The following is a 27,631-nucleotide window of genomic DNA, read 5'->3' as shown; positions in this document are numbered from 1 at the left end:
TCTTCAATCTACCATCAGCTCTACCCTGGAATGCTTCCATGGCCAACCAAGTCCACCTGCGCCATTCCAATCTGTCCCAAATTTACCCGAATTACTCAATTGTTAGATGGTTTCTCTTCTGCTCTTAGCAACATGAGCAAAATCCTTAACAGAGCCTAGGAGGTGCTGTGTGGGCCCCAGAGCACCTCTCTAGCCTCAGGCATCTTACTCTCTCCTACACCCCTGGCTCCAGCCACTCCCGCCTTCTTTCAGGACCTTTACAAGCTATGTTCCCACGTGCCACAGGCATTTGTAGCACCCCACCCCTATTCACTTCACCAGTTAACTTCTAGTCATGCTTAGGTCTGAGCTCAAGTGTTGCATCCAGAAGAAAACCTAAGTCAATCTAAGTCTTTTATTTGCTTTCATAGAGTCATGGGGGGATTTCCCCACTATTTAGCACTTAGCTTAATCTGTAATCAATGACAAGGTTAAGAACACTGACTGTGGAGACAGACTACTTGTGTGGGACCCCCTTATCTCCCACTTACTAGCTGTGTGCCTCAGTCTTATTTGAAAATGGGGACAATAGTATCTACTTCATCAGGTTACTAGGAGGATTAAGTACCCCTACTGACTTAGACCAGAGGTCAGCGAACTACTGCCCACAAGCCAAATTTGACCTGCTGCTTGCTTTTGTAAATACAGTTTTATTGGAACAGCCACATGCTTGATTGTGCATTGCCTGTGGCTGCTTTCATGCTACAATGGCAGAGTTAGTAGTTAAAACAGAGACCATATGGCATTCACAGACTGAAATATTTACTACCTGGCCCTTTACAGAAAAAGTTTGTCAATCCCTGGCATAGACTACGTTTAGTCTACACAAATAAATATGGCTGAATCTTGAAAACATTATGCTAAGTGAAAGAAACCAGTCACAAAACACCACATATTATATGAGTCCATTTATGTGACATGCCCAAAATAGGGAAATTCGTAGAGACAGAAAGTAGACTAATGATTGCCTAGGGCTGGGGGTGAGATTGGAGGTGGAGATGGGGGTGGGATTGGGGAGGGTGACAGTTAAAAGGTATGGGGTTTCTTTTTGGGGTGACAAAAATGTTCTAAAATCCTAGCCAGGTGTGGTGGCTCACACCTGTAATCCTAACACTTTGGGAGGCTGAGGTGGGCAGATCGCTTGAGCTCAGGAGTTCAAGACCAGTCTGGGCAACATGGTGAAACCATGTCTCTACAAAAAAATATGAAAAATTAGCCAGGTGTGGTGGTGCACACCTGTTTGGGGGGCTGAGGTGGGAGGATCGCTTGAGCCCAGGAGGCGGAGGATGCAGTGAGCCGAGATCACATCACTGCACTCCAGCCTGGGTGACAAAGTGAGACCCTATCCCAAAAAAGAAGGAAAGGAAAAAAAGGATGAGACTCTGTCATTTGTAACAACATGGATGGAACTGAAGGTCATTACGTTAAGTGAAATAACCTAGGCACAGAAAGAATGTCACATGATTTCACTTATCTGTGGAAGCTAAAAATTAAAACAACTGAACTCATAGAGATAGAGAGTAGAAGAATGGTTACCAGAGGCTGGGAAGGGTAGTTGGGGGTGCAGGTAGAGGGGAAGAGTAGATAGTTAATGGGTGCAAAAATGGTTACAAAGAATAAAGAAGACCTAGTATTTGCTAGCACAACAGGGTGACTACGGTAAAAAAACAATGCAATTGTTCGGTTTAAAATAACTTACAGAGTATAACTGGATTGTTTGAAACACAAAGGATAAATGCTTGGGGTAATGGATACACCACTTACCCAGATATGATTATTATGCATTGCATGCCTATCTCAAAATATCTCATGTAACTCATAAATATATACAACTACTATGTATTCACAAAAATAAAAAATAAAAAGGGAATGATGAAAACTTTTTAGTTTAGTTTAGTTTTGTTTTGTTTGAGACAGGGTCTCACTCGTCACCCAGGCTGGAATGCAGTGGCATGATCTCAGCTCAGTGCAACCTCTGCCTCCTGGGCTCAAGCAATCCTCCCACCTCAGCTTCCCAAATAGCTGGGACTACAGGCATGCGCCACCACACCTGGCTGGCTGGCTATCTATCTATCTATCTATCTATCTATCTATCTATTTATTTATTTTTAGAGACAGGTTTTTACCATGTTGCCCAAGCTGGTCTTGAACTCCTGGGCTCAAGCGATCCACCAGCCTCAGCCTCCCAAAGTGCTGGGATCATGGGCATGAGCCACTGCACCTTGCCGAAAACTTTCTTAATGTGATGAAGAACATTGATGAAGAAAACAATACTAATAACATACTTAATAACAAGAAACTAAATGCTTTCTCTCTAAGATCAGGAACAAAGCAAGGATGTGTACTTCCATCACTTCCATTCAACATTGCACTGGAGTAAGGCAAAAAAAAAAAAAAAAAAAAAAAAAAAAAAAAAAAACCAAGGCTGGAAGGAAAAAAGTTAAATTGTCTTTAATGGCAATGACATGAACTTTTATGCAGAATATCCTACTGTATCTACAAAAAATATACCAAAACTAATGTGTTTAGCAAGGTTGCAAGATACAAGCTAAGTATACAAAAATTAATTGTACTTCTATATACTGCCAATGAAAAAATCAAGAAATTGCTATTTGAAAATATCATTCATAATGGCATCAAAACGAATAAACTACTTACCAATAGATTTAACAAAAGAACTGCAAGACTTATTCAATGAAAACTACAAAACATTGTTGAAAGAAATTTAAAGATCTAGGTAAATATAAAGATAGCCTATATTCATGGACTAGAATACTTAATATTGTTAAGATGGCAATACTTTCCAACTTGACCTACAGACTCAATGCAATTCCTATCAAATCTTAGCTGCCATTTTTTTTTTCAGAATTGGACAAGCTAATCCTAAAATTCATATGGAAATGCAAGTGACCCAGGATAGCTAAAGCAATGTTGAAAAGAATTAAGTTGGAAGACACACAATTCGAATTTCAAAATTTACTAAAAGCTACAGTAATCAAGATAGTGCAATACTGGCACACGGGTTGATCTATATAATAGAAGAATGGAATAGCACTGAAAATCTAGATAGAAGTAAATTCTTCCACTTATGGGCAATTGATTTCTGACAAGCATGCCAATAAAAGTCAGTAGGAAAAGAATACTCTTTTTGACCAGGCACAGTGGCTGATGCCTGTAATCCCAACATTAGGGAGGCTGAGGTGAGTGGATTGCTTGAGCCCAGGAGTTCAAGACCAGCCTGGACAACATGGTGAAACCGTGTCTCTACAAAAATAAAAATAAAAACAAAAAATTAACCAGGTGTGGTGGCACACACCTGTAGTCCCGGCTACTCAGGAAGCTGAAGTGAAAGGATTGCTTGAGCCCAGGAGGCAGAGATTGCAGTGAGCTGAAATGGCACCACTGCACTCCAGCCTGGGTGACAGTGAGACACTGTCTCAAAAAAAAAAAAAGTTCTAAAATCCAAGGTGATGACTGCTTAACTCTGTGAGTATACTAAAAACTACTAAATCATACGCTTTAAATGGGTGAATTGCATTGTATGTGAATTTGATGTCAAATTATATCTTAATAAAGCTTAATAAAATATTAGCTAATATCTATAAGATTATTTGATCAACTTCTGCCTCCTCATTAGCTTATGGGCTCCAACAGTACATGACCCATGTCTGATTTTGCTCCTCATTTTGCCTGCAGCACCTACCCCAGAGCTTTCATGCTATAGGAATTTAGAAAATATTTATTGAATTAATGATTAAATGGCTAGGGAAGGAGGGAGCAGGACTTTGTTATTTTTCCTCAATCAACATAGAGATTTAAGTACTTAGTTTGTTGGGAAAATATGTGACATAAGATCAGTAATTTCTACTTTGAGCCTCAGCAAGTGGAGTCCAGCAACCTCGTGTTGCCACATGAGCAAACCACACCCTTGTGTAAACACCTGAGAGAGTCTTATACTGAGGCTTTTGTTTCCAACCTCACTGGAACATAGCTCCCGGCTCTCTGAGTAAGCAAGTCTTGTATTTTTAGCACATGAAAATGAGCCCACAATACTGATAAAAGTCTAGAAGTTGGGTGCTATTTGTCTCTCCTCCTTCTCACACTCTTCTGATTCATCTAAGTTGCTCAATAAATATCTACGGAATGAAGAAATAAAGAAATGGCTACATTTATTTTAAAACATATTTGTTACTCCTTGCTACCTTTTAACTACCACATAAAACTGAACACTTTTCTTTTGAAAAATCAAGGTATGTGAGCCTGAACACTTTCTACTGGGGCAGCAGTCCAAGCACCTCTGACTTCTGAGTGCAAAAGAATCAGACTGCACTAAACAGAGCTGTGCTGTGATTATAAATGCAGGGTTCTTACATTTTGGAATGCCAGCAAATTACTCAGGGTTATTGTTTACGTGCAGGTTTCTGGATCCCAACTCCCAGAGATTCTGATTCAGGGCTTCACATATCTCACTTTGTGAAATACTTGTCTAAATAGATTGGACAATTTACATGTATGACTTACTCTTGAAACAACAGGGAATAAGAAGGGCCTGGCAAAAAATAGCAATGAAATGATAAACTCTGAGATATTAATATATCTCAAAATAAATATTATAACACATGAGTATTTTTTATAGAGATGGGGTCTTGCCATGTTGCCCAGGCTAGTCTCAAACTCCTGAGCTCAAGCTATCCTCCCACAGTGCTAGGATTATACACGTGAGCCACTGCACCTAGCCCTAACACATGGCTATCTTAAGAAACACTTGGAGGGGCTCAGACGGCTTGCTGAAGCAAGTCAGACCCGGGAATAAGTGGAATGTCACAGGTAAGGAACTATGACACTATTTCATTAAGGACTACCAATAAAGTAGTCAGGTAAGCATTTTATAAACGAGAAAACTTCCTCCCAGAAGACGAAGGATATTTTATTTGCTCATTCAATAAAACATCTAAGCTGGGTCTGGGGGCTTGTGCCTGTAATCTCAGCACTTTGGGAGGCTGAGGTGGGAGGTTCACTTGAGCCCAGGAGTTCGAGACCAGCCTGGGCAACCAGGTGAGACCCTGTCTCTAAAAAGAGCACAAAAATCTAGCCAGGCATGGTGGCGCACAGCTATAGTCCCAGCTATTCAAGAGACGGAGGTAGGAGAAGCACCTGAACCTGGGAGCTCAAGGCCACAGTGAGCCGTGATCGTGCCACTGTACTCTAGCCTGGAAGACAAAGTGAGACCCTGTCTCAAAAAATAAAATAAAACAAAACATCTATTGAAAGCCTACTATGTCTTGGATAGTATGCTCTGGATCTCACATCTGGTGGAGGAGAAATTCAAATCCAGATGTGTCTGATTCAAAATCCATGTTCTTTTCATTATAGTTCAAAATCAGCTGAAATGCCAAATCCATGGCTACTACCCTATCTCTTACCTCCCCTTCAAATCCAAACTTCTTGAAAGAGTTGTCTACACTGGCTATTTTTACTTCCTTACCTACCACTCATGTCTCAACCCACTATAAACTGGGCTGCCCCAAACACTACCTAATTCTCACCCAGGCCACTTACATATTTCCATTGTTGAACCTAACGGATACTTCTCGGTACTTATAGGATATCTTAAAACTTCTGACACTGTTTCCTACCCTCTCCTTTTTGAAATACTCTCCTTCTCTGGGGTCCATGATACCACACTCAGTTGGGTCTCTTCCTACTTCTCTGGACATCCCTTCTCAAGCTCTGCTACGGGCTTGTGCTGCTTTTTCTGTCTGTGTGATGTTCTGCCTAGACCCTTCTCTTTTTCTAGATATTTTCATCTACTCCAAAGGAACAAATTGCCATTTACACACTAAGGACTCCCAAGTATTTACCTTCAGCCCAGGTGTCATCTCTCCTATATATCCTATTGTTGTCTGGATATTTCCACGTGGTTATTCCATAGACATCTCGAACTCAACATTTCCAGAACTGAGTCATCATGTCTAACCAACTCCCTTCCCAACCAAAGTTGTTCTCCTGCACTTTTTTTTTTTCAGTGAATGGTTCTATCATCTACTGATTTGCCCAAGAATAAATCTATCATTTTTTCTATTTATTTATTTTTGAGACAGAGTCTCGCTATGTCCCCCAGGCTGGTATGCAATGGCATGATCTCAGCTCGCTGCAGCTTCCACCTCTCAAGTTCAAGCTATTCTCCTGTCTCGGCCTCCAGAGTAGCTGAGATTACAGGTGCATGCCAACACGCCCAGCTAATTTTTGTATTTTTTAGTAGAGACAGGGTTTTGCCATGTTGGCCAGGCTGGTCTCGAACTCCTGGCCTCAAGTGATCCACCTGCCTCTGCCTCCCAAAGTGCTGGAATTACAGGCATGAGCCACCATGCCCGGCCAAAACCTATCATCTTTGATACATCCTTCCCTCTCCTTCTCCCATACCAAGTCAATCAAAAAGCCCTGATACCAATTAGATGATATCTCTTGAACACCTATTTCTCTCCATCTCCACGGCCACCTCTACATCAGGACACCATTCTTTCTCGGGTGGACCACCCTAACAGACTTATGCTGGTCTTTCTGCCTCCACCCTCACTCCCTTAAAGACTAGATGCCACACTGAAGCCTGGGGCAATTTCTAAAACAAGTTTTGTGACTGCTCACAATCTCTCCATTGCTTCTGCTTGGTCTTAGGAAAAATTCCAAACCCCTATATGTTTATATGACCCCTCATCTCTTCACATTCTCCTTCAAATTTTAATTCTCCTTTAAATCCTCAGTCTCACTGAACATCCATTTCGTTGAATGTACCACATTCAGCTCATCTTCTGGCCTCTCCTGCCCGCAGCATCTTCTCGTCTTCACATTGCTCATGTGCTAGCATCTTTTAGGTTACAGCTTAGGAATCATTTTCTCTGGGGAGCCTTCCTCAGGTCTGGGTTAGGTACTCCCACTCCATACTTCCGTAGTAACAAGTCTTGCCTCACTTGAAGGACATACCCCACGATACTGTGATAGTTTACATGCTTGTGTGTATCTCTGTAATCAGAGGATACATTTTAGAAGAGGATGTGCCATGTACTACCCCCGTGTGCTCAGCACAGTCCTTATACACAGTAAGTGTTCAAAAATATTTGTTGAATAATGAACGAACAAATAAATGAATGGGGCTTTCAGAGTAAAGCGACCTATACCTAAGAAAAGCGTAACAAGAAATGAAATAGTACCTCTTACCTTAAAAACAAAAACAAAAACAAAAAAACTTACCTTTTATCATGTGCCTGATATCTCTGTTTTACAGCAAAGTTTCTTGAAAGTATAAATCAAGTGACTCTCTCCACTTCCTCGTTCTCCTATTCTCTCCTCAATGCAGAGTCAGGATTCCATTTCCAACTCTGGACAGTGGCTAACCTTGTCAGAGCCATGACAACAAATCTTAGGAGCGCAATCTAGTGGGCTCCTCTCCGTACTGACCTTACTTGACTGCTGTGTGGCATTCAGTATGCTTTACCATACCACCTTCTTGAAACACGTTCATCTAGGGGTTTCCATGCCACCACGTTCACCTGCTTTTCCTTCCTTGTCACTGGCTACTCCTTCTCAGTGTCCTTTCCTTGTTCCTCCTCTTCCACTTGACCTCTAGACACGGAAAGACCCAAAGGTCTGCTCTTGCTACACGCTCCACAGGTGATCTCATTCAGTCCACCACCAGGTCAGGCCACCCCTTGCCCACCACAATCCAGCCACACTAGACTTCTTTGGCTCCATGAATTCAACAACCTTGCTTCTATCCTAGAGCTTTTCTTTGTCCTGCTACCTCAGATTGGACCCGCTTCCATGCTGCGCTTTGCAGGCAGTTCCTTGTTATTCGATCGCTCCTAAACTGTCCCTTCTCAAAGAGGCCTTCTCTGATCTAAAGAAGTCACCCAAGCTCTATGATATAAACTCACTTAAATCTTCTGCACAGCCTTTACCATACGCTGATGTACTTCTTGATTATAATCTAGTCTGGCTTAAATATAAGCACCATGGGCACATGAAGCTTATTGAAGTTATTTACCTCAATATTCTCTTACCCAAAATAGTGCCTGATACAAGGTAGGGTCACAGGAAACATTTGCTGCATGAATGAATCAGAGAGCAGTTTTACCTGTGCTCATAAAAATTATAATTATGTGATTAAGTGGGAAATGTGAATTCACCTGGACTTTTGAAATATGCTATTTTGAAGACATCAAAACCCCCTGGAAGTTTGCCAACAAAGCATTCAGATGGAGGCAGACAGAGATATACAGCAAACCTAGTTCCCACTATGAAAAATCCTACTTAACTGAAGAAAAGGCAAACGATTCCAATGTTTTGGAAAGATATTAAGTGTTTCTCAAATTTGAGAAGGGCTCTTTGTGCTCCACCTTTGAGCCAGGTGCCCTTTGCCTTATAACACGACACCACTGATGAAATTGTGCAGTAAAGATGGAAAACACAACACCACTGATGAAATCCCCTGTGCAGTAAAGATGGAAAAATCCAGTGCCTGACCAGTGAATGCTGCTCCACCCGACAAGACAGCAGCAAAAGCGCGTGGCTACTCTTTCTGCCTTTTCCCTCCCATGCTCGCCCAACATGCATCACCGCACAGACCCTCAACGACAGTAAATTATTCATCCGGCATCTGAAGTCTCTCTCCCAAAGAGACACATATTCAGAACTTCAGACATTCCATCTCTGATAAATCATTCATATCCTTTTATCCGCCACTTTTAAATGATTACAAAAATACCTGGTGGTAGTAAACTGTGGCTCTCATACATATTGAGAAACAGAAATGCAGTTACCTTTTACCAAAATTCCCTGAATTATTTAGAAAAATGGGAGTTACTCCAGGAAACTGTAATCACCAATGTTGAAATTAGATAAGGGAAGTAATGTTTTGAAGAGGCACATTTAGAATGACCCCAATTCAGAGTGTTAAACCATACACTAAATCCAGCAAATGGTTACAATTTAACATACTATATTAACTTCTTAGTTTTTCTATCTTAAAGGTGATGTTATTTTAAGTTTTGTTTTTCTAATGTACTACTTCAAGCTCTGAATAATTACACCCCCACCCGACATACATGGATACAGAAAAGCTCAGAAAATCTTGTATCTCATGGGGCTAATTAAAAAGGATTTTTATTTCTATAAGGAATGAAGGAGATCTTTGTTAACCCACTTTAACAAGACTCTAAATGACCCTGGATTTATCTTGCCCTAGTTTTCAAAATGTAACTGACCCAGAATAAAGTAAGCTTATCCCCAAATTCCTGGCAAAAACAGAACCAAAGTTCCCAGAAGCCAAAACTGTATATAAAAGCTAAAAAAAAAAAAAAAAAAAAAAAAAGTGAAAAACACTTTGCAGTGCAAATACCACAAAAGCTCTTATTTTATTTTACATTTAATTAGAATATTTTTAAGATTATAAAGCTTGAGGCCAGGTGCGGTGACTCATGCCTGTAATCCCAGCACTTTGGGAGGCCAAGGCAGGCAGATCACCTGAGGTTGGGGGTTAGAGACCAGCCTGACTAACATGGAGAAACCCCGTCTCTACTAAAAATACAAAATTAGCTGGGTATGGTGGCTCATGCCTGTAATCCCAACTACTCGGGAGGCTGAGGCAGGAAAATCGCTTGAACCTGGGAGGCAGAGGTTGCAGTGAGCCAAGATTGTGCCATTGCACTCCAGCCTGGGCAATAAGAGTGAAATTCCATCTCAAAATAAATAAATAAATAAATAAAAAGATTATAAAGCTTAATATCAAGGAAAACAAACTTCCAAGAAAACACAGCAAAAGACAGTATCAGTTACTATCACAGGAACTTTCTAGAAGCTTTTGTATTGTTATAGTAAAACACTGATAGCCAGTGAGGGACTACAGCTTGATTGCTTTCTCTGGTGTAATAAGCATCTAACCAGCCAAAGATAATTTGCTTTTATTTATCATAACTGAGTAATCTAAATTGGTTAGAGAAGCAAAAATATTACCTGCTAATACATGTCTTTTCTTACTCTTCATTAATCATTAACCTCAAAATCCCACACTGGGGACTTTACTACAAATGGGTAGAAATTCCACCCAGAAGCCTTTTTAAAAAAATTAATTATTTATTTTAAAGACAGGGTCTCACTCTGTCATCCAGCCTAGAGCACAGTGGTACGATCATAGCTTACTGCAGGCTCAACTCTTGGGCTCAAGAGATCCTCCCACCTCAGCCTCCCAAGCAGCTGGACGTACAGGGGAATGTTGCCATGCCCAGCTAATTTTTTTTTATTTTTTGTGGAGCCAGAGGGGTCTCACTACATTGCCCAGGCTGGTCTCAAACTCCTGGGCTCAAGTAGTATTCCCATTTCAGCCTCCCAAAGTGCTGGGATTACAGGTGTGAGCCACTGCACCAGCCGAGAAGCTTTTATTAATCCTGTTCCTCTTCCTAAGACTTCACATGGCTTCATTCACTCACAGTTATAAGGTAGAACAGAGTCTTCTCTCATAAACAGAATACAAAAGCACTATTGAGCCCCTAAACATCATAGACACACTTCACTGCCTGAAGCCTAAAGAAATCATGTTTCCATCCTATCTGACAATTTTCATGAACATTCAAAAGTTCTTCTAATTTGGGGTACTTCATAGAACTTTTTTTAATATAGAAAATGGCCACTCAGTCACTCATAATAAAATTGTTTATTGAAAACCTAAAATATTCAGAAACTTGATTGGCAGTAACAATTCAGGAATATCATATGTACCTACAACATACTTCGAGGAACTCCGAAAGATTATTGCAGGAAGTGATATCCAAAGATGAGAAGAAATTCAAGAGTAAGAACAGTAAGAAGACAACAATCTCCAGTGAAGTTCTGACCAAACTGTTTCATTTTTACAGTGAGGAATTTATAACTCACATTGCAAATAATGCTATATACAGTACGTTTTTTATTCCTCACCTCCGTAAAAATGAAACATAAAAAGATATTCCAGACAACATTTTTGGTCATATTTTGGTTGAATTGGTACAATGGATACCACAATTAGAAACATAACCCTTTAAAGTTAAAGACTTCAACTCATCTCCTAAGAATGATTATATTTGCGGCCCAGGCTATTTTTTCACTTCCACGTGACATCAACAAGCAAAAGCACATCTAGACTACATGCTTCTTGAAGGTGCCCAATTTATTTCTTTGTACTCCTAACACCTAGACCACTGTGCATGATTGGGGTTCACCATTTACTGAGTAAATGAATAAAATTAAACATTGCATCTCCATCACGATGTTTGTAACCTAACCCACTAAGCTTGGATAATTTTTAATGCTTCTAAAAATAATACAAAAACTGAAAGCCTCCCTTCAGATGGATACTCAGTATATAATAAATAAATTTAAATGGAGTAATAACCTAACTACAGAGACTCATGTTTCACTACTGAACCCTACCAAGTAAGGATACCTACCGAGAAGACACAGAGGGTTTTTTAATCTTTTAAAATATGTCATCTAGACAATAACAGCATTAAATAAAACATATGAGCCTTGTTTGAAATGACACAGTAACTGGGCTGAATGATTTTATAGAGGTTCGTGCAGATGGTTAAGCATTCATCAGCATCTTGGCAGGACTGCTTGCAAGTTAACTCCTGTGTGGTGGCAAAGGTAATAGAATCCACACTCATTCCTAGTTCAGTGTCTAATTAATGATAATATTCTGTATCTGGATGCTGTTTTTCTAAAGCATTGGCCTATGTTGTTTTTGAAAGCCAAGTAACTTGCTCCTGTTACAGAAATTCATATGTCCTTTAAGACCAACAAGTTATATTTACTTGTTAAAAAATAACTTAAATCTAAAATATATAAAGTGTCCAAAACAGTTCAAAATTGCCTACAGTTGCCATTTAAAATTTCTCAAGATGAGTCCACCTACACAGCCAATTTCGCTTGTTACTATGACTTTCAAATACATCCTCCACCTGCATCATGCTTTTAATCTTTCTATACCTGAGAAGTTCTCAAGAGTTCCTTTGTAAAGTACCTTTTATCTACAAAAATTTATTTTAAGCACATTGATATAAATAATATTTAATGGCCTTCATATTTGACGCTATCTTGCCTCATAAAAACACACTAAATAGGCCGGGCACAGTGGCTCATGCCAGTAATCCCAGCACTTTGGAAGGCCAAGGTGGGAGGATCTATGGAGCCCAGGAGTTTTGAGACAAGCCTGGGCAACATGGCAAAACCCCATCTCTACTAAAAATGCAAAAAATAGCTTGGCATGGTGGCACATGCCTGTAATCCCAGCTACTCAGGTGGCTAAGACACAAGAACTGCTTGAACCCAGGAGGCGGAGGCTGCAGTGGGCCAAGATCGCGACACTGCACTCCAGCCTGGGCAACTGAGCAAGACTTCTGTTTCAAATCAAAACAAAACAAAACACACTAAATAAAGTTAGTAATGTGGGCATTAAATATGCTACTACTATTATCCCAAGCAGCTCAACTTCAAAACCTTGGAGCCTTTCTACCTTACCCATATTTACAGTTGCAAATTCCTAGTGAGTCTCCCACCTTAAAGATTTTCTTATCTGTCCATACTTTCACACTCACTGCTATAACCCAGGCCCAGGCAAACAGTACCCAACACCCAGATATTTGCTAATACTTCCTAATAGGTTTCTCCAACTACTTTCCACCCTTTTCCAGCCTTCCTGTACCTCAAAGCCAGATTAATCCCTTAAGGCACAACCCTGACATGTGACCATGTAACTGTCACTCTTAAGACCCAATAGGTAGGCACTGCCTAAAAGCAAAAACCCCAAACCCTTGGGTTTCAATTCAACTCCATGAAGGATCTGAATCTCAGAAATACTTCGGAAGGGATTCCTACTTTGGTCTCAAATTACACTGAATTGCAAAGAAAAATCCCATTTAACTTTAAAGTCCTGTGATACTTATCCAACATTACCCCTACTGCTTTCATAATCATATCTATCCAATACTTCAAAAAAGTGTTCCCTGGGCACACCTTTCCCACCCGAAGGGCTCAGCACAGATGTTGTTTCTGACAAAGTATGTGGTTATTATTTTCTTAGGATCAAATAAAAGGAAGCACCTATTACTTTGCCAAGGAAGAAATCCAAATGGAAAGATTTAAAGGAATTCTATAATGGGCATCTTGGTAAAGCAAATAATTTTTAAAGAAGCCATTTATGGCCAGGCACAGTGGCTCATGCCTGTAATCCCAGCACTCTGGGAGGCAAAGGTGGGAGGATAGCTCGAGGCCAGGAGTTCAAGATCAGCCTGGGCAAAATAGCAAGACTTCCCCCGTATATATTTTTTTAATTTTAAAAATTTAAAATTAAATTAAATTTTAAAAATTTTAAACAGCCATTTATTCAGCCATTTATTATCATTTTAATAGCCTGAATTTCCATATCTCAAAATCATTTAAAATATGGACTGCTGGCCAGGTGTTGTGGCTCACGCCTGTAATCCCAGCACTTGGGAGGCCAAGGCAGGCAAATCACTTGAGGTCAGGAGTTAGAGACCAACCTGGCCAACATGGTGAAATCCCCTTTCTACTAAAAATACAAAAATTAGCCAGACATGGTGGCAGGCACCTGTAATCCCAGCCACTCAGGAGGCTGAGGCAGGAGAATCACTTGAACCCAGGAGGCGGAGGCTGCAGTGAACCGAGGTCACACCACTGCACTCCAGCCCGGGTGACAGAGCAAGATTCTGTCTCAGAAAAAAAAAAAGAAAGAAAGAAAGAAAAAGAAAAAGAAAAAAATACATATATATAGAATAAATAAAATGTGTACTGCCCAGAGTAATACAGAATGCACTAAACTAAAATGAATTCCATTTTTATAGAAACCCACTCAAATTCATAAATACCATTCCTTTCTCTTCCTAACCATTCAAACAGTCCAACACCATCCTCTTCACTAAATGCAGAAAACATAAATATCTACCTATAAAGGGTACCCTCAGGGCCAGGTATGGTGGCTTACGCCTGTAATCCCAGCACTTTGGGAGGCTGAGGTAGGAGGATCACGTGAGTCCAGAAGTTCAAAACCAGCCTGGGTATCATAGCAAGACTCCCATCTCTACAAAAAATAAAAACGTTAGCCAGGCGCAGTGATGTGCACCTGTAGTACCAGCTACTTGGGAGGCCGAGGTGGGAAGATCACTTGAGCCCAGGAGTTTGAGGCTGCAGTGAGTCGTGTTCATGCCACTGCACTCCAGCCTGGGTGACAGAGCAAGACCCTCTCTCAAAAAAAAGAGGGAGAGTACCCTCAAATTGGCTTTACAAAGATATTTTCTCAAAGAGCACACAAAAAAATCAATGAAAAGAAAGATAAAGTCACTTGCTTATAGTCCTGCTCAATGAATTTCGGCAAAGCACTGCCTGATTTTCAGGGCTGATTCCTTTTAGGCCCTATACATACGGGCTATATGCTTTCATAACATATTAATGATGAAGCACTACATTTCAATTCAGACATTTTAATCTTTTCTTGCATGTGTTATTCTGAGTCAGGGTGTTGCCACAATTGTCTCACCTTAGATTAAGTTTTTGCTAAAATAAAGCAGGCTTTATAAGTTAATTAGGCCATTCTACTGTCTCTATCTGCCTCTAAAAAAAGGTTCTGAAACAAAGAAAAATAAAAACTTTCTTATGAGCAGGGATCCTGAGCCTCTTATATCACATGAAATCTCTTTCTCATATTACCCCAGGGATCATTAAGCAATGTGAATTCTGTGAAATACGAGTCTGCTTGCTGTGTGTACAATGCCAAGTGCCTTTAAGACTACCACCAACAGCCTTTGGTTCAGTAGTACTTCATGCAGATAATATTGTCCATCATTTTTTTTTCTCAAATAGCTAATAATCCTGCTATGAAAGCAAAGGTGCCTTTAGAAATATATACAAGTGTCTGCCTTCTTTTCTTCCTTCCTCCCTCCTTTCCTTCTGTCCTTCAACAACTTAGGCTGAAAGAATCATTACAAATTCACTGATAACAATATGGAACTTAACTTTGGGAAATCTATTCATTTCGCCGTAAAGCCTTCATCTTATAGGTATGGGAACTTCTTGGTTGGTATCTCTTGAGGGTACCTGGCTAATGTGAACAGACTGCCCAGCATCACCTTGACATTATAGTATTGGCTTTCTCCCAGTCCCCCTAGACAGCAATGTGTCCAGCACCACAATTCCTCTAAATACATAATTAAAGGAAATCATTCAGACTGACCAGTGCACGTATATCACATTTACATTGCAAAACAGTCCATACTACTCTCCAATTGTAAAACAGATTGTATAACCTACTATAATTCAAAACATGCTATAAGAAACTACTCATTTCTCAGTAATTTGCTAATTATTTTGAGCTACTTATGAACCTGAGATCACTAATATTACTTAAAGATGCCCTCCATATTCTGGATGTGAAAACTTGCTATGGATTGAATAGGTTAAGGCTAAGATTTAATGAATTTTCCAGTGAAAGTTGTTAAGGAAACTCCCTCTTTCAAACTGTTCTTTGAAGTGTATCAAAGAGGGTATGGTACAATACAAAGAAAACTGTCCTAGTCAAAACACAGCTCCACTGCTCACTAGCTGCAGGACTCTGGGCAAGTAATTCATTCTTTCTGAGCTGCAGCCTCTTTCTCAATTGTCAAAGATTTTGTTTAAATCTACTTCATAAGGTAGTTGTGAGGATCAAATGAGACAATGTATGCAAAAGTGCTACGTAAGTTACAGCATGCTACATAAAAGTCAAAATGTCCCCTCTGTTGTGGGGAAGAAAATATTACTTGATATGTATAATAATAATAATAATAATAATAATACCAAGTGCTCAAAGAGATACTACGGGAGAACAGAGGAGGGAGCACGTTATCTCAGCCTAAGAGAGAGCAGGGCTCACAGGAAACTGATTCTAATTGTCCTGGGGATGGATAAAGGATGTATGAAAGATGGATGAGAGGATGACTTCTGCTGCTGGAGGAGGGGCCAGGGGAGCTACAAGGGAAACAATCTGAATGAGAGCACACAGGCTGGCGGACCAGGGAGAATATGGCCCCTTAAGGAACCATGGGGTTGGAGCACAGAGTGCTTATGGGGCATTGTGGGAGATAAAGAGCAGAGAGAAAGGCAAGCACCGGACCAGTAAAAGCCTGAACCACGCCAAGAAGTCTGGACTTCATCCCACATGTGATAGGGAGCCATTGAACAGAAATGTTAAAACAAAACAAACAAAAGAAAAAGCAGAAAAAAACCAGACATCTGGTTTACAATTTTTTCCTATAGATCATGAAGTTTCTACTCCAGCCATGTGCTCTTGGACAAGAAATACTCTGAGAATAAGATTTTGGCCATAAACATAGAAAAAGAAAGTATGATGTACACATTGAGTCCCTAGTCTGTGTTAGGCACTGTGCTAAGCCCCTTTGTCTCCCTTACTGTTCATCTTCAAAATGCAGCTGCAGTGTGGGAAGTCTCATTCACATTTTACAAATAAGGAAACTGAGACTCAAAAGATGAAATCTCTCCTCCAAGTTCAAAGAACCAGTGACTGGCAGAGTCAGCATTAGAAATCTGATTTACCTATTTATTGCAGCCAAAACGTTACATGCAACCAAAACACCATAGAAAAACAATAATTTTTTTCCAGTTAAATGAAAGCTTGATTCCAACTACATCTGAATATTCAGACATTATTTTTAAGTCCTTACTGAAAATTTTAAAAATTCTTACCTCAAGTATAACCTCTCAACAATTTAAATGTTTCTTACTCTACACAAAGTATACAATAATTACTTTGAAAAGGCTGATATATACAGATACTGTCTATTCTAACAGCTATTGATTTCCATCTCAGCTCAAAATATAGAAGCAAATCATTCAAAACAGATTTTTTTTTGCCAAATCACTCAATATGGCATCAAAACAGATCTTTAATTTAAAGGAAAATATCAGAAAAAAAGTAATTTTGGCATCTTTACCATAAATGACTCAGAATCTATGACTTTGAGTAACATTCTAAAAATGCTGCATAATACTGCCCATAATCTTAAAATTACTTTAAAACACATAGTTCCATAAATATTTTCAAAGACCTGCTATAGCCTTATTTCTTTTATACTAGCTAACTTTACTCAACTCCAGAATTTGCTTTATCAACAAAGGTAGAAGGTCTAGTGGCTAGTGAATTTTCAAAATACAACAAAAATATTGCCAAACTCCACAAGAAGCACTTTTTAAAAAATGACAGCACTTATATACATGCACACATGATTCACATGACTGAAAGGTCATTCGTTTATAATATTACCTCTCTTCCTATCAGGAAAAAATAAGGATGTGCATTCATTCATTCATTTATTTGAGATGGAGTTTCGCTCTTGTTGCCCAGGCTAGAATGCAATGGCACAATCTCAGCTCACTGCAACCTCCGCCTCCCGGGTTCAAACAATCCTCCTGCTTCAGCCTCCCCAGTAGCTGGGATTACAGACATGTGTCACAACACCTGGCTAATTTTGTATTTTTAGTAGAGACGGGGTTTCCCCATGTTGGCCAGGCTGGTCTCGAACTCCTGACCTTGGGTGATCCGCCCGCCTCGGCCTCCCAAAGTGCTGGGATTACAGGCATGAGCCACCGCACCTGGCAAGGATGTGCATTTAAAAGAAGCTACACAAAAAGATAAGAAGTAAAAACAATGCCAAGCAAACTACAGTTTACTATTTAATTTTCACTGCAAATAAAATGCATACACTCAGTAAGAAACTGGAGATAGCAAATTCCTTGCAGGTATTCCTTACTTTCCCAGAGAGCTAAGGCAGAAATAAAGACATTTAAATATATTAAAAGGTTTCTACAGTTGGAAAAATACAGATATATTTATCTCCATAAGAGAGACGGAAATCAGTGTGACTTGCAACTAGATAAAAGTAAGGTTTCCACAGTTTCTGTGGGTGTTACCCCCACCCAATCTTAATTACCTTGCAATGAAATATGGAGATCGTCGATGCCCCAGGAACCCTGTTCATCTTCGGTGGGAAGCTCAGGACTAGATGCCATTCTTTGACTCAATGGAGATTATATCATGTCCATCTCAGTTGAAGAAGTGAACTGAAAGTGAAATGGATAAATGTTCATTAGTAACTTTGCAGCTCTGTTTCTAGTAAACATGCATTGCCAGAAAACAGCAGCAACCAAAAACTGTCCTCCAAAACAAGAATGGCTTTCTACTATGTGCTTCCATGGTTCATGAAGAACAAAGTAACTATGCCTTCTTTTTGAATCCTAATCAAGATTTTGCCCTATGACTTATTCATGCCCTTTGGAGCTGCTTTCAGAACTCCAGAAGAACTAGGATTGTGGATTCTATACCAGTGGTGAAAAGGAAGGCCAGGCAATTCGATGTAATAACTTGTCTAGAGGAAGGAAAGTTGACACAAACTGATATCTTAGGCATTAGTGTTATGTGATTGTTAGCCTTCAACCTTCAAGGATTTTCTTTAAAACTTTTTTTGAACTTAGTTCCTTTTCTGCCCCAGTTATGTTGCCATTTACTGGAAACAATAAGAGCTGAGCCTGCATAGCTTGCAAAGTGAAACTAAAAATCTAATATATCAAAAAGAATATTTTAATGAGTTATCTAATATATTGAATTATTTTCCCAAAGGCTTATTTTTTCACCTACACATTTCTTCCCCTCGCCCCACCTTGATTCTTAAAGAATCCTTCCAGTGAGAGCAGTTTTTACTTCATACCTCTTTAAAAGCATTGCTTCATGTATTTATTTACCACTATTAGTTTCTGGAGGATAAGTATAAAACACCGACTTCTCCCATATGGATGATCAGATAATAAACCTAACCAAGCATATAAAAATATAAAGTAGATTGGGGGTGTACATAGGGATGGATAATTGTACAGCTTTGTGATCAAGCAAGCATTGCAAAATATTAATGTTAGAATCTATGTGTTGACGATATAGGTATTCACTTTTAAATTCCTTTAACTTTGCTGTATACTAGAAATTTTGCATAATAAAATGCTGGTGGGGGGGTGGCGTGGAACTAAAAGATAAGTATGAGGCCAACAGCTAGATACAGTCAATCATATTAAATATTAAACAGAACACTTCAAAAAATACAAAGAATAAGAATCATTAAACAGTCCCTGCTAGTTCAAAAATCTTTCAATCCTGCCTGCCCCCTCTGTTTATCATCCATATCCCTTTTATTATCTCTTGCATGGATCACTGTTGTTAAAGACTTCAGCTACCAAATTAACTTGACTAATTAATGATTAATTTGTTTATCCTCCGAATTAAGATGAATCACAACCAGCCTGAGGTAAGAGTTGCTATATGGAATTGAGAGATTCTAACCAAAAAGAAAGGCTGTTTATGAGTTCACCATGAGCCTTGGCAGCCTGATGAGTGACAAAGATACAAACATCCCCAGCTTTGCGATATACTGAGGACCTCCACCACCCCTTCCCATACTCTGGGGCTCCTGAACCCAAAGTGGAGATAAAGCACTTCTTCATTTTGGCACCCTAAGATTTGAATTCCAGAATGAATTTTCCAAGGGCACACACTATTCCATGTCATCGCTATTTAAAAAAAAAAAGGATAATAGCAATATTATACAGTACTTACTTTATACAGGCACTGTTATAAGCACTTTGTATATACAACCTCATTTAATCTTTATAACAATGGTAAGAGTTAGGAACTACAGTTATCTCCACATTTGAAAAGACAAAGCTTAGATGCACCAGTATGATTCACAATTGTCTAAGGACACACAGGTAATAAATGATGGAGCCAAGACTTGAATCCAGGTGGTTTGGGCTTCAGAGTTCATGCTCTAAACCAACACATGATGGTGCCTCCTAAGGTGAGTGAGAGTTTGCCATATGTCACTTATTTTTGTTTTCATTCATTTGCACAACAAATAATTATATAGGCTGGATGCCACTCTCAAGAGATTCAATCCTCTGAGAATGATAAATGAACACAATATTAAGCAAAATCCTCTAATAAACAAGTACAGAAGGTACTCTGAGAGCAAAGGAGACTGCATGCCCCATCACTTAAAGCTGGAGATGGATGCGACTGTCAGGAGCTGCAGTGGACTGAGTTCTTACGTCCCCCAAAGTCCATATGTTGAAATCTAATCCCCAATGTCACGGTATTAGGAGGTGGGGCCTTTGGGAGGTGATCCTCATTAATGGGATTAGTCCCCTTATAAAAGAGGCCCAAGAGAGACTCCTTATCCCTTCTACCATGTGAGGATGGACTGAGAGGATGGCCATCTATGAGGAAACAGGCCCTCATCAGACATTGAATCTTCTGGACTTGATCTTGGATTAGATTTCTGTCATTTACAAACTACCCATTTTATGGTATTTTGTTATAGCAACTCAACAAGACAAGAGTGTACTTTTTACAAAATAGCATTTTATGCAAAATAGTCCTATTAGAATTAGCATTATTTGGACAGTACCTTGAATTTGGTAAGAATGTCTCTGAGAAGATCCAAATCAGTATAATCAGAAATGACAAAGATATTACAGCTGATCCCTCAGAAATACAAAAGATCCACTACAACAACTCTATGCACACAACTTAGAAAATCTAGAGGAAATGGATAAATTCCTGGAAACACAATTTCCCAAGATTGAATTGGGAAGAGATTGAAATCTTGAGTAGACCAATATCAAACTCCGAAGTTGAACCAATAATAATTTTTTTAAAAACCTACCAACCAAAAAAAGCTCTGGACCAGATGGATTCACAGCTGAATTCTACCAGAAGTGTAAAGAGGAACTGGTACAAATCCTACTGAAACTATTCCAAAAAATCAAGGAGGAGGGACTCCTCCCTAACTCATACTATGAAGCCAGCATCAGCCTAATACCAAAATTTGGCAAAGACACAACTAAAAAAGAAAACTTCAGGCCAATATCCCTGATGAACATAGATGCAAAAATTCTCAACAAAATACTAGCAAACTGAATCTAGCAGCACATAAAAAAGTTAATTCATCACGATCAAGTAGGCTTTATTCCTGGGATGCAAGGTTGGTTCTAACATATGCAAATCAATAAATGTGATTCACCACATAAACAGAATTAAAAGCAAAAACCATATGTCATCTCAATAGACACAGAAAAACTTTTTATATAATCCAACATTTCCCTTTATGATTTAAAAAAACCCTCAACAGACTAGGCATTGAAGGAACATACCTCAAAATAATAAGAGCCATCTATGAAAAAACCCACAGCCAACATCATATTCAATGGGCAAAAGCTGGAACAATTCCCCATGAGACTCAGAACAAGACAAGGATGTCCACTCTCACCACTCCTATTCAACATATCACTGGAAGCCCTCGCCAGAGCAATCAGGCAAGAGAAAGAAATAAAAGGCATCCAAATAGGAAAAGAAGAGGTCAAACAATCTCTCTTTGCTGATGATATGATTCTATACCTAGAAAACCCTAAAGACTCTGCCAAAAGGCTACTAGAACTGATATGTGATTTTAGCAGGGTTTCAGGATGTAAAATCAATGTACAAAAATTAGTAACATTTCTATACACCAGTAACATCCAAGCTGAGAGTCAAGAACATAATCCCGTTTACAATAGCCACAAAGATGATGAAATATCTAGGAACACAGCTAACCAAAGAGGTGAAAGATCTCAAGGAGAATTATAAAACACTGCTGAAAGAAATCAGAGATGAGACAAATAAAGGGAAAAACGTTCCATAACCATGGATTAGGAGCATCAATATCATTGAAATGACCATACTATCAAAGCAATTTACAAATTCAATGCCATTGCTATCAAACTATGAACATTCTTCACAGAATTAGAAAAAACAACTCTAAAATTCATATAAAACCAAAAAAGAGCCCAAATAGTCAAAGCAATCCTAAGGAAAAAGAACAAAGCCAGGGCCATCACACTACCCAATTTCAAAATATACTCTATGGCTACAGTAACCAAAACAGTATGGTACTGATACAAAAACAGACACAAAGACCAATAGAACAAAATAGAAAACTCAGAAATAAAGCTGCACATTTCCAACCATCTGATATTAACAAGACTGATAAAAGTAAGCAATGGGGAAATGACTCCCTATTTAATAAATGATGCTGGGATAACTGTATAGCCATATGCTGAAGAATGAAACTGAATCCTTCCTTATCTTTCACCACAAACAAAAATTAACTCAACATAGATAAAAGATTTAAATGTAAGACCTCAAACTATAAAAATCCTGGAAGAAAACCTAGGAAATACCCTTCTCAACATAAGCCTTGACAAAGAACTTTTGGCTAAGTCTCTAAAAGCAAAAGCAACAAAAAACAAAAATTGACAAATGGGATCTAATTAAAGTGTTTCTGCGCAGCAAAAGAAACTATCAACAAAGTAAACAACCTACAGAATGGAAGAAAACATTTGCAAATTATGCACTGACAAAGGCCTAATATTCAGAATCTATAAGGATCTTAAAGAAATCAACAAGCAAAAGACAACCCCATTAAAAAATGGGCAAAGGACATGAATAGACACTTCTTAAAAGGAGACTTAGAAGTGGCCAACTAACATGAAAAAATGCTTATCATCACTAATTATCAGAGAAATACAAATCAAAACCACCAAGATACACCATCTCACACCAGTCAGAATGGCTACTACTAAAAGTCAAAAAACAACAGATGCTGGTGAGGCTGCAGAGACAAGAGCGCTTATAAACTGTCAGTGGGAAAGTAAATTAGTGCAGCCACTATGGAAAGCAGTTTGCAGATGTCTCAAAGAACTTAAAACAGAGTTAACATTCAACCCAGCAATCCTATTACTGCATATATACCCAAAGGAAAACAGATCATGCTACCAAAAAGACACATGCACTCGTAAGTTTATTGCCAGGTTACTCACAATAACAAAGACATGGATTCAGCCTGGGTTCCCATCAACAGTGGATTCGATAAAGAAAATGTAGTGCATACACACCATGGAATACTACAAGCCATAAAAAAGAATAAAATCATAGCCTTTGCAGCAACATGGATGGAGCTGGAGGCCATAATCCTAAGCGAATTAACACAGGAACAGAAAACCAATAATATATGTTTTCACTTAAAAGTGGGAGCTAAACATTGAGAACACATAGACATAAACATGGGAACAAAAGAACTGCAGATTTCCAGAGGGGTGAAGGGAGGGAAGGGAGCATGGGTTGAAAAACAACCTATTGGGTACTATGCTCACCACCTGGTTACAATATACCCATGTTACAAACCTGCACATGTGCCCTCTGTATCTAAAACAAAAGTTGAAATTTAAAAAAATACACAGAATGTCTCTGAAATTAAAAAAAAAAAAAAAAGAATGGCCATTTCATTGAATATTAACCAAATATAAGGTATCAAATGTAGGGGAAAGAATCATTTGTTATATTTACATTAAAAATAAAAACAAAACAATAAAGACAAGTTGTTAACTGGAGAACTAAGAAGTATTCCTGTCCTCAACTGGCATGTGGAATTCACTGTATTGTATATTAAAGATGTAGGAAAAGACCAGGCACATGCCTATAGTCCTAGCTACCCAGGAGTCTGAGGTGGGAGGATTGTTCAAACCCAGAAGTTTGAGGCAAGCCTGGGCAACATAGACAGACTACCTCTAAAAAGTAAATAAATAAAAATAAATAAATAATAAAGGTGTCGGAAAAAAATTAGATAACATAGCACCCAAAAAAAAACCGAGACCTTAAAATAGCTGGATGTCTAAGAAGTTTCTGTTTTTAACCATGAAAATTTATTATCAAACAAGGCAAAAGATATATTCATAATTTTTTACTTCCTTGACAATTTCTTAGAGCTTCTAGAAATGTCTATCAAAAGTAAAACCAAACTTTGAAGACTGAATCAATTCGAAGTGTTAGATTATTAACCCAAATACTATCATAGCACAATTATTTGTCAAAACATGCTACAGAGGCCATGAGGATATAATTGAAGAGACTTATTGATGACATTTCCAACACAATTGTTTTTGGTGAGAAACTGCTGATATTTCTAGGGAGGAATTTACTTACCAAATAGGACCCATGAAAAACTGGAACAGAGTAGAAAAGAAAAGTTCCAAGGAACTTCTCAGGATTTGAATTCAGAAGCTAGAAAGGCTTTGAAAAAGGAAGGCAGAAGAAAGAGTCAAAGGCCAGGTGCAGTGGCTCATACCTGTAATCCCAGCATTTAGGAAGCCAGAGGCAGGAGGACTGCTTGAGACCAGGACTTCGAAACCAGCCTTCAACTCAACAAAAAAATCAAAAAAATTAGCTGGGCATAGTGGCATACACCTGTAGTCCTAGCTACTCCAGAGGCTGAGGTTCCCACCTCACTTGAGGCCAGGAGGTCAAGGCTGCAGTGAGTCGTGTTCATGCCGCTGCACTCCAGCCTGGGTGACAAAGCAAGACCTTGTCTCCAAAAAAAAAGAAAAAAACAAAAAGGAAAGAAAGAGGAATGAGGGCTAAGGGCTAGATTTAGCTAAGGGCTAAATTGAGTCTCCCGGGTCTCTAGCAACCGAAATCTATCACTGTGTTTTGACTCCTCTAAGGAGAACACAGCGGCTGTGCCCAGGTAAATTCCAGCCCAGAAGAGCTTTCCTGGGTACTCCTTCTGGCCTTACTTTTTCTTTTCAAATAAAAGTTACCACAATTATGTAACAAAGCCAGGGTTTAGTATTAAAATAAATAAAACTATTCTTTTTTTTTTTTTTTTTTTTTGAGATGGAGTCTTGTTCTGTCACCCAGGCTGGACCATGCAGTGGTGCAATCTCGGCTCACTGCAACCTCTGCTTCCCGGGTTCCAGTGATTCTTGTGCCTCAGCCTCCCTAGTAGCTGGGACTACAGGCACGTACCACCACACACGGCTAATTTTTGTACTTTTAGTAGAGATGGAGTTTTGCCATGTTGGCCAGGCTGGTCTTGAACTCCTGACCTCAGATAATCAGCCTGCCTCAGCCACCCAAAGTGCTGGGATTACACGCATGAGCCACCACGCCTGACCTTAAATGAAACTACTCTTAAAAGTGAATAAAATCTTCAGAAACATAACCAAAGGTTGGGTGAAGAGTGTAGTGGCATTAAAGCTTCTAAAATGAAGTGGAATAATGTGGGATTGTTTTTAAAATACATGTAAATTAATATACATGCTTTTACCAATGACATAAGCTATTTGGGGGTTTTGGTTTTGTTTGGTTTGTTGTTGTTGAAGACAAGTTTTCATTCTGCCACCCAGGCTGGAGTACAGTGGTGCTATCATGGCTCACTGAAACCTCAACTTCCCTGGGCTCAAGTCATCCTCCCACCTCATCCTCCCAAGTAGCTAGAACTACAGGCACACGCCACCACGCTTGGCTAATTTTTAAATTTTCTGTAGAGGCAGGGTCTCCCTATATTCCCCATGCTGGTCTCAAACTCCTGAACTGAAGCCATCCTCCTGCCTCACCTCCCAAAGTCCTGGGATTACAGATGTGAGCAATTGCAGCCAGCTGACAAACTATTTTGAAATGACTGTGGTTTGCTTATGCAATAATCCTGTGGTGTCAATTAAAACCTCAAAACACTAGTGAGTTTCCCTTTTTTAAAGAAATCTTGGCATTTACTCTGGTTTTTTTCAACTAAAAAATGAAATTTTAATAGAGAGTATCTGAAATGAAAGGGATTATGGGTGATTTTTATTTTCTTTTTATCTGCATTTTTTAAATTTTAAATGACAGATGCATATTTCTACTGAAATAAGAATAACAATTTGGCTTTTATTTTAATGACATGACAGCAAAATGAGAATAAGGTATTATTAGTTCAGGTTCAGTTCTTCATTCCATATTCAATAGAACCTGTACATCTATGTCTTCATAACAAGGAGAAAAATACTCTCTTGACAAAAATGAAATATTTTTAAAATTCTCTGAGTGTGTCAGAAATTTCTAAAAAATACTTCCAAAGTCTTTTTGGTAGCTCAATAGCTTTCCGTTTTCTTATTAGTAGACAGTTTGTTAACAAGCCCTGCCAGTCTAACTGAAAAACCACTCTGTCAATGGTGAGGAAGAAGCATCTGTCCTATCTTTAAAGGTTGACCAGAAGGTATATCATAACAGATGTAGCATTCATATTATTTCTTTAACAGAGTGATTTTAAAGCCAGCATTTTCCCTGGGGTGTCTCTCCTGTTCTTTTTCCATTCTTCAGCTGTACTATGTTATTTATAGTCCACCTAGGAATTTGGAAGGATCTTCTCCTTTATCAGTTAAATTGTAGAGCTATTCCTAGCAATTGACAGTCCACTTACAAGTTCACAGCAGAAAGTTGGTGAAACACTGCAATAAATTTGTTCATCTTTTTCCCATTAACTTTTCCCCTTATTATTTATCCTGTGGTCATCATTTGACTAGAAGCAACTGGTGCATATTTCCAGGTCAGGTGATTTGTAAGGTCCACTCTATTCCCTCCTCCTGGGCACTTTATTCTTCTAATGACACCACACAAATGCCAGAACAACCAATCCTATGATATGGTCTGGCTGTGTCCCCATCCAAATCTCATCCTGAATTTTAACTCCCACAATTCCCACGTGTCATGGGAGGAACCTAGTGGGAGGTGATTGAATTATGGGGGTGGGTCTTTCCTGCACTGTTCTCATGATTGTGAATGAGTCTCATGAGATCTAATGGTTACTACTGGGGGAGTTTTCCTGCACAAGCTCTCTTTTTGCCTGCTGCCATCCATGTAAGTCGTGACTTGCTCCTCCTTGCCTTCCATCGTGATTGTGAGGCCTCCCCAGCCATGTGGAAGTTTAAGTTCATTAAACCTCTTTTTCTTCCCAGTCTCAAGTATGTCTTCATCAGCAGCGTGAAAACAAACTAATACACCTATCTATGCATTACACTTTTGGAAAACAAAAATGTAGCAATTCTCAAATCATGATGCCACTGGGCTTGCAATCTCACAACAAAGCAGTGTCACCAACCAATACCAACTGTGGTGAGAAACCACCCACTTAACCCATGATCAGAACATCCTGAGGAAATGTAGCCACTTCCCTAAAAGAGCCTTCCGCTGGCCCTGACCCAGTCCCAGATGCTCTGAACTTCAGTATCCACTGCTGTAGAATGGGAATAATACTTCTCGTTTAAGGTGGTTGTTGGAATTCAAGGAAAACACTCATGAAACTAAAAATGACAACAATTAACATTTATTAAATACTATAAGAAATATACTACACAGTATATAAATGGTATTTATTATAATCTGTGAAATACATTTATAGGGATTATCCTATTTCTTAATCAGCAGTAAAAATTAAAAGCCAGACACAATACTAGAACAAAGAGTGAAAACACTTAGGCACAGTGGCTCACGCCTGTAATCCCAGCACTTTGGGAAGCCAAGGCAAGAGGATCACTTGAGACCAGGTGTTCTAGACCAGCCTAGGCAACATGGTAAAACTCCATCTTTACAAAAAATACA

General features: G+C 39.1%; 1 protein-coding gene across 27 annotated transcripts in view; it reads right to left on the bottom strand.

Annotated features, from left to right (window-relative positions):
- SYNE2 (spectrin repeat containing nuclear envelope protein 2) overlaps positions 1–27,631 on the bottom strand; it is a 370,575-nt gene that overhangs the window by 296,213 nt on the left and 46,731 nt on the right. For all 27 annotated transcript variants that reach the window (XM_016926198.4, XM_009427921.5, XM_016926202.4 and 24 more), the window contains exon 2: positions 18,069–18,198. In XM_016926198.4, the coding sequence (XP_016781687.4) occupies positions 18,069–18,147 (79 nt within the window). In that variant the 5' untranslated portion in view covers positions 18,148–18,198. The remainder of the gene's footprint in view (positions 1–18,068; positions 18,199–27,631) is intronic.

The sequence above is a fragment of the Pan troglodytes genome, chromosome 15, assembly GCF_028858775.2.
Source record: "Pan troglodytes isolate AG18354 chromosome 15, NHGRI_mPanTro3-v2.0_pri, whole genome shotgun sequence".
In the NCBI taxonomy this organism is placed as follows: domain Eukaryota; kingdom Metazoa; phylum Chordata; class Mammalia; order Primates; family Hominidae; genus Pan; species Pan troglodytes.
The sequence above is the reverse complement of the archived record's forward strand: the minus strand, read 5'-3'. Positions and strand labels throughout refer to the sequence as shown.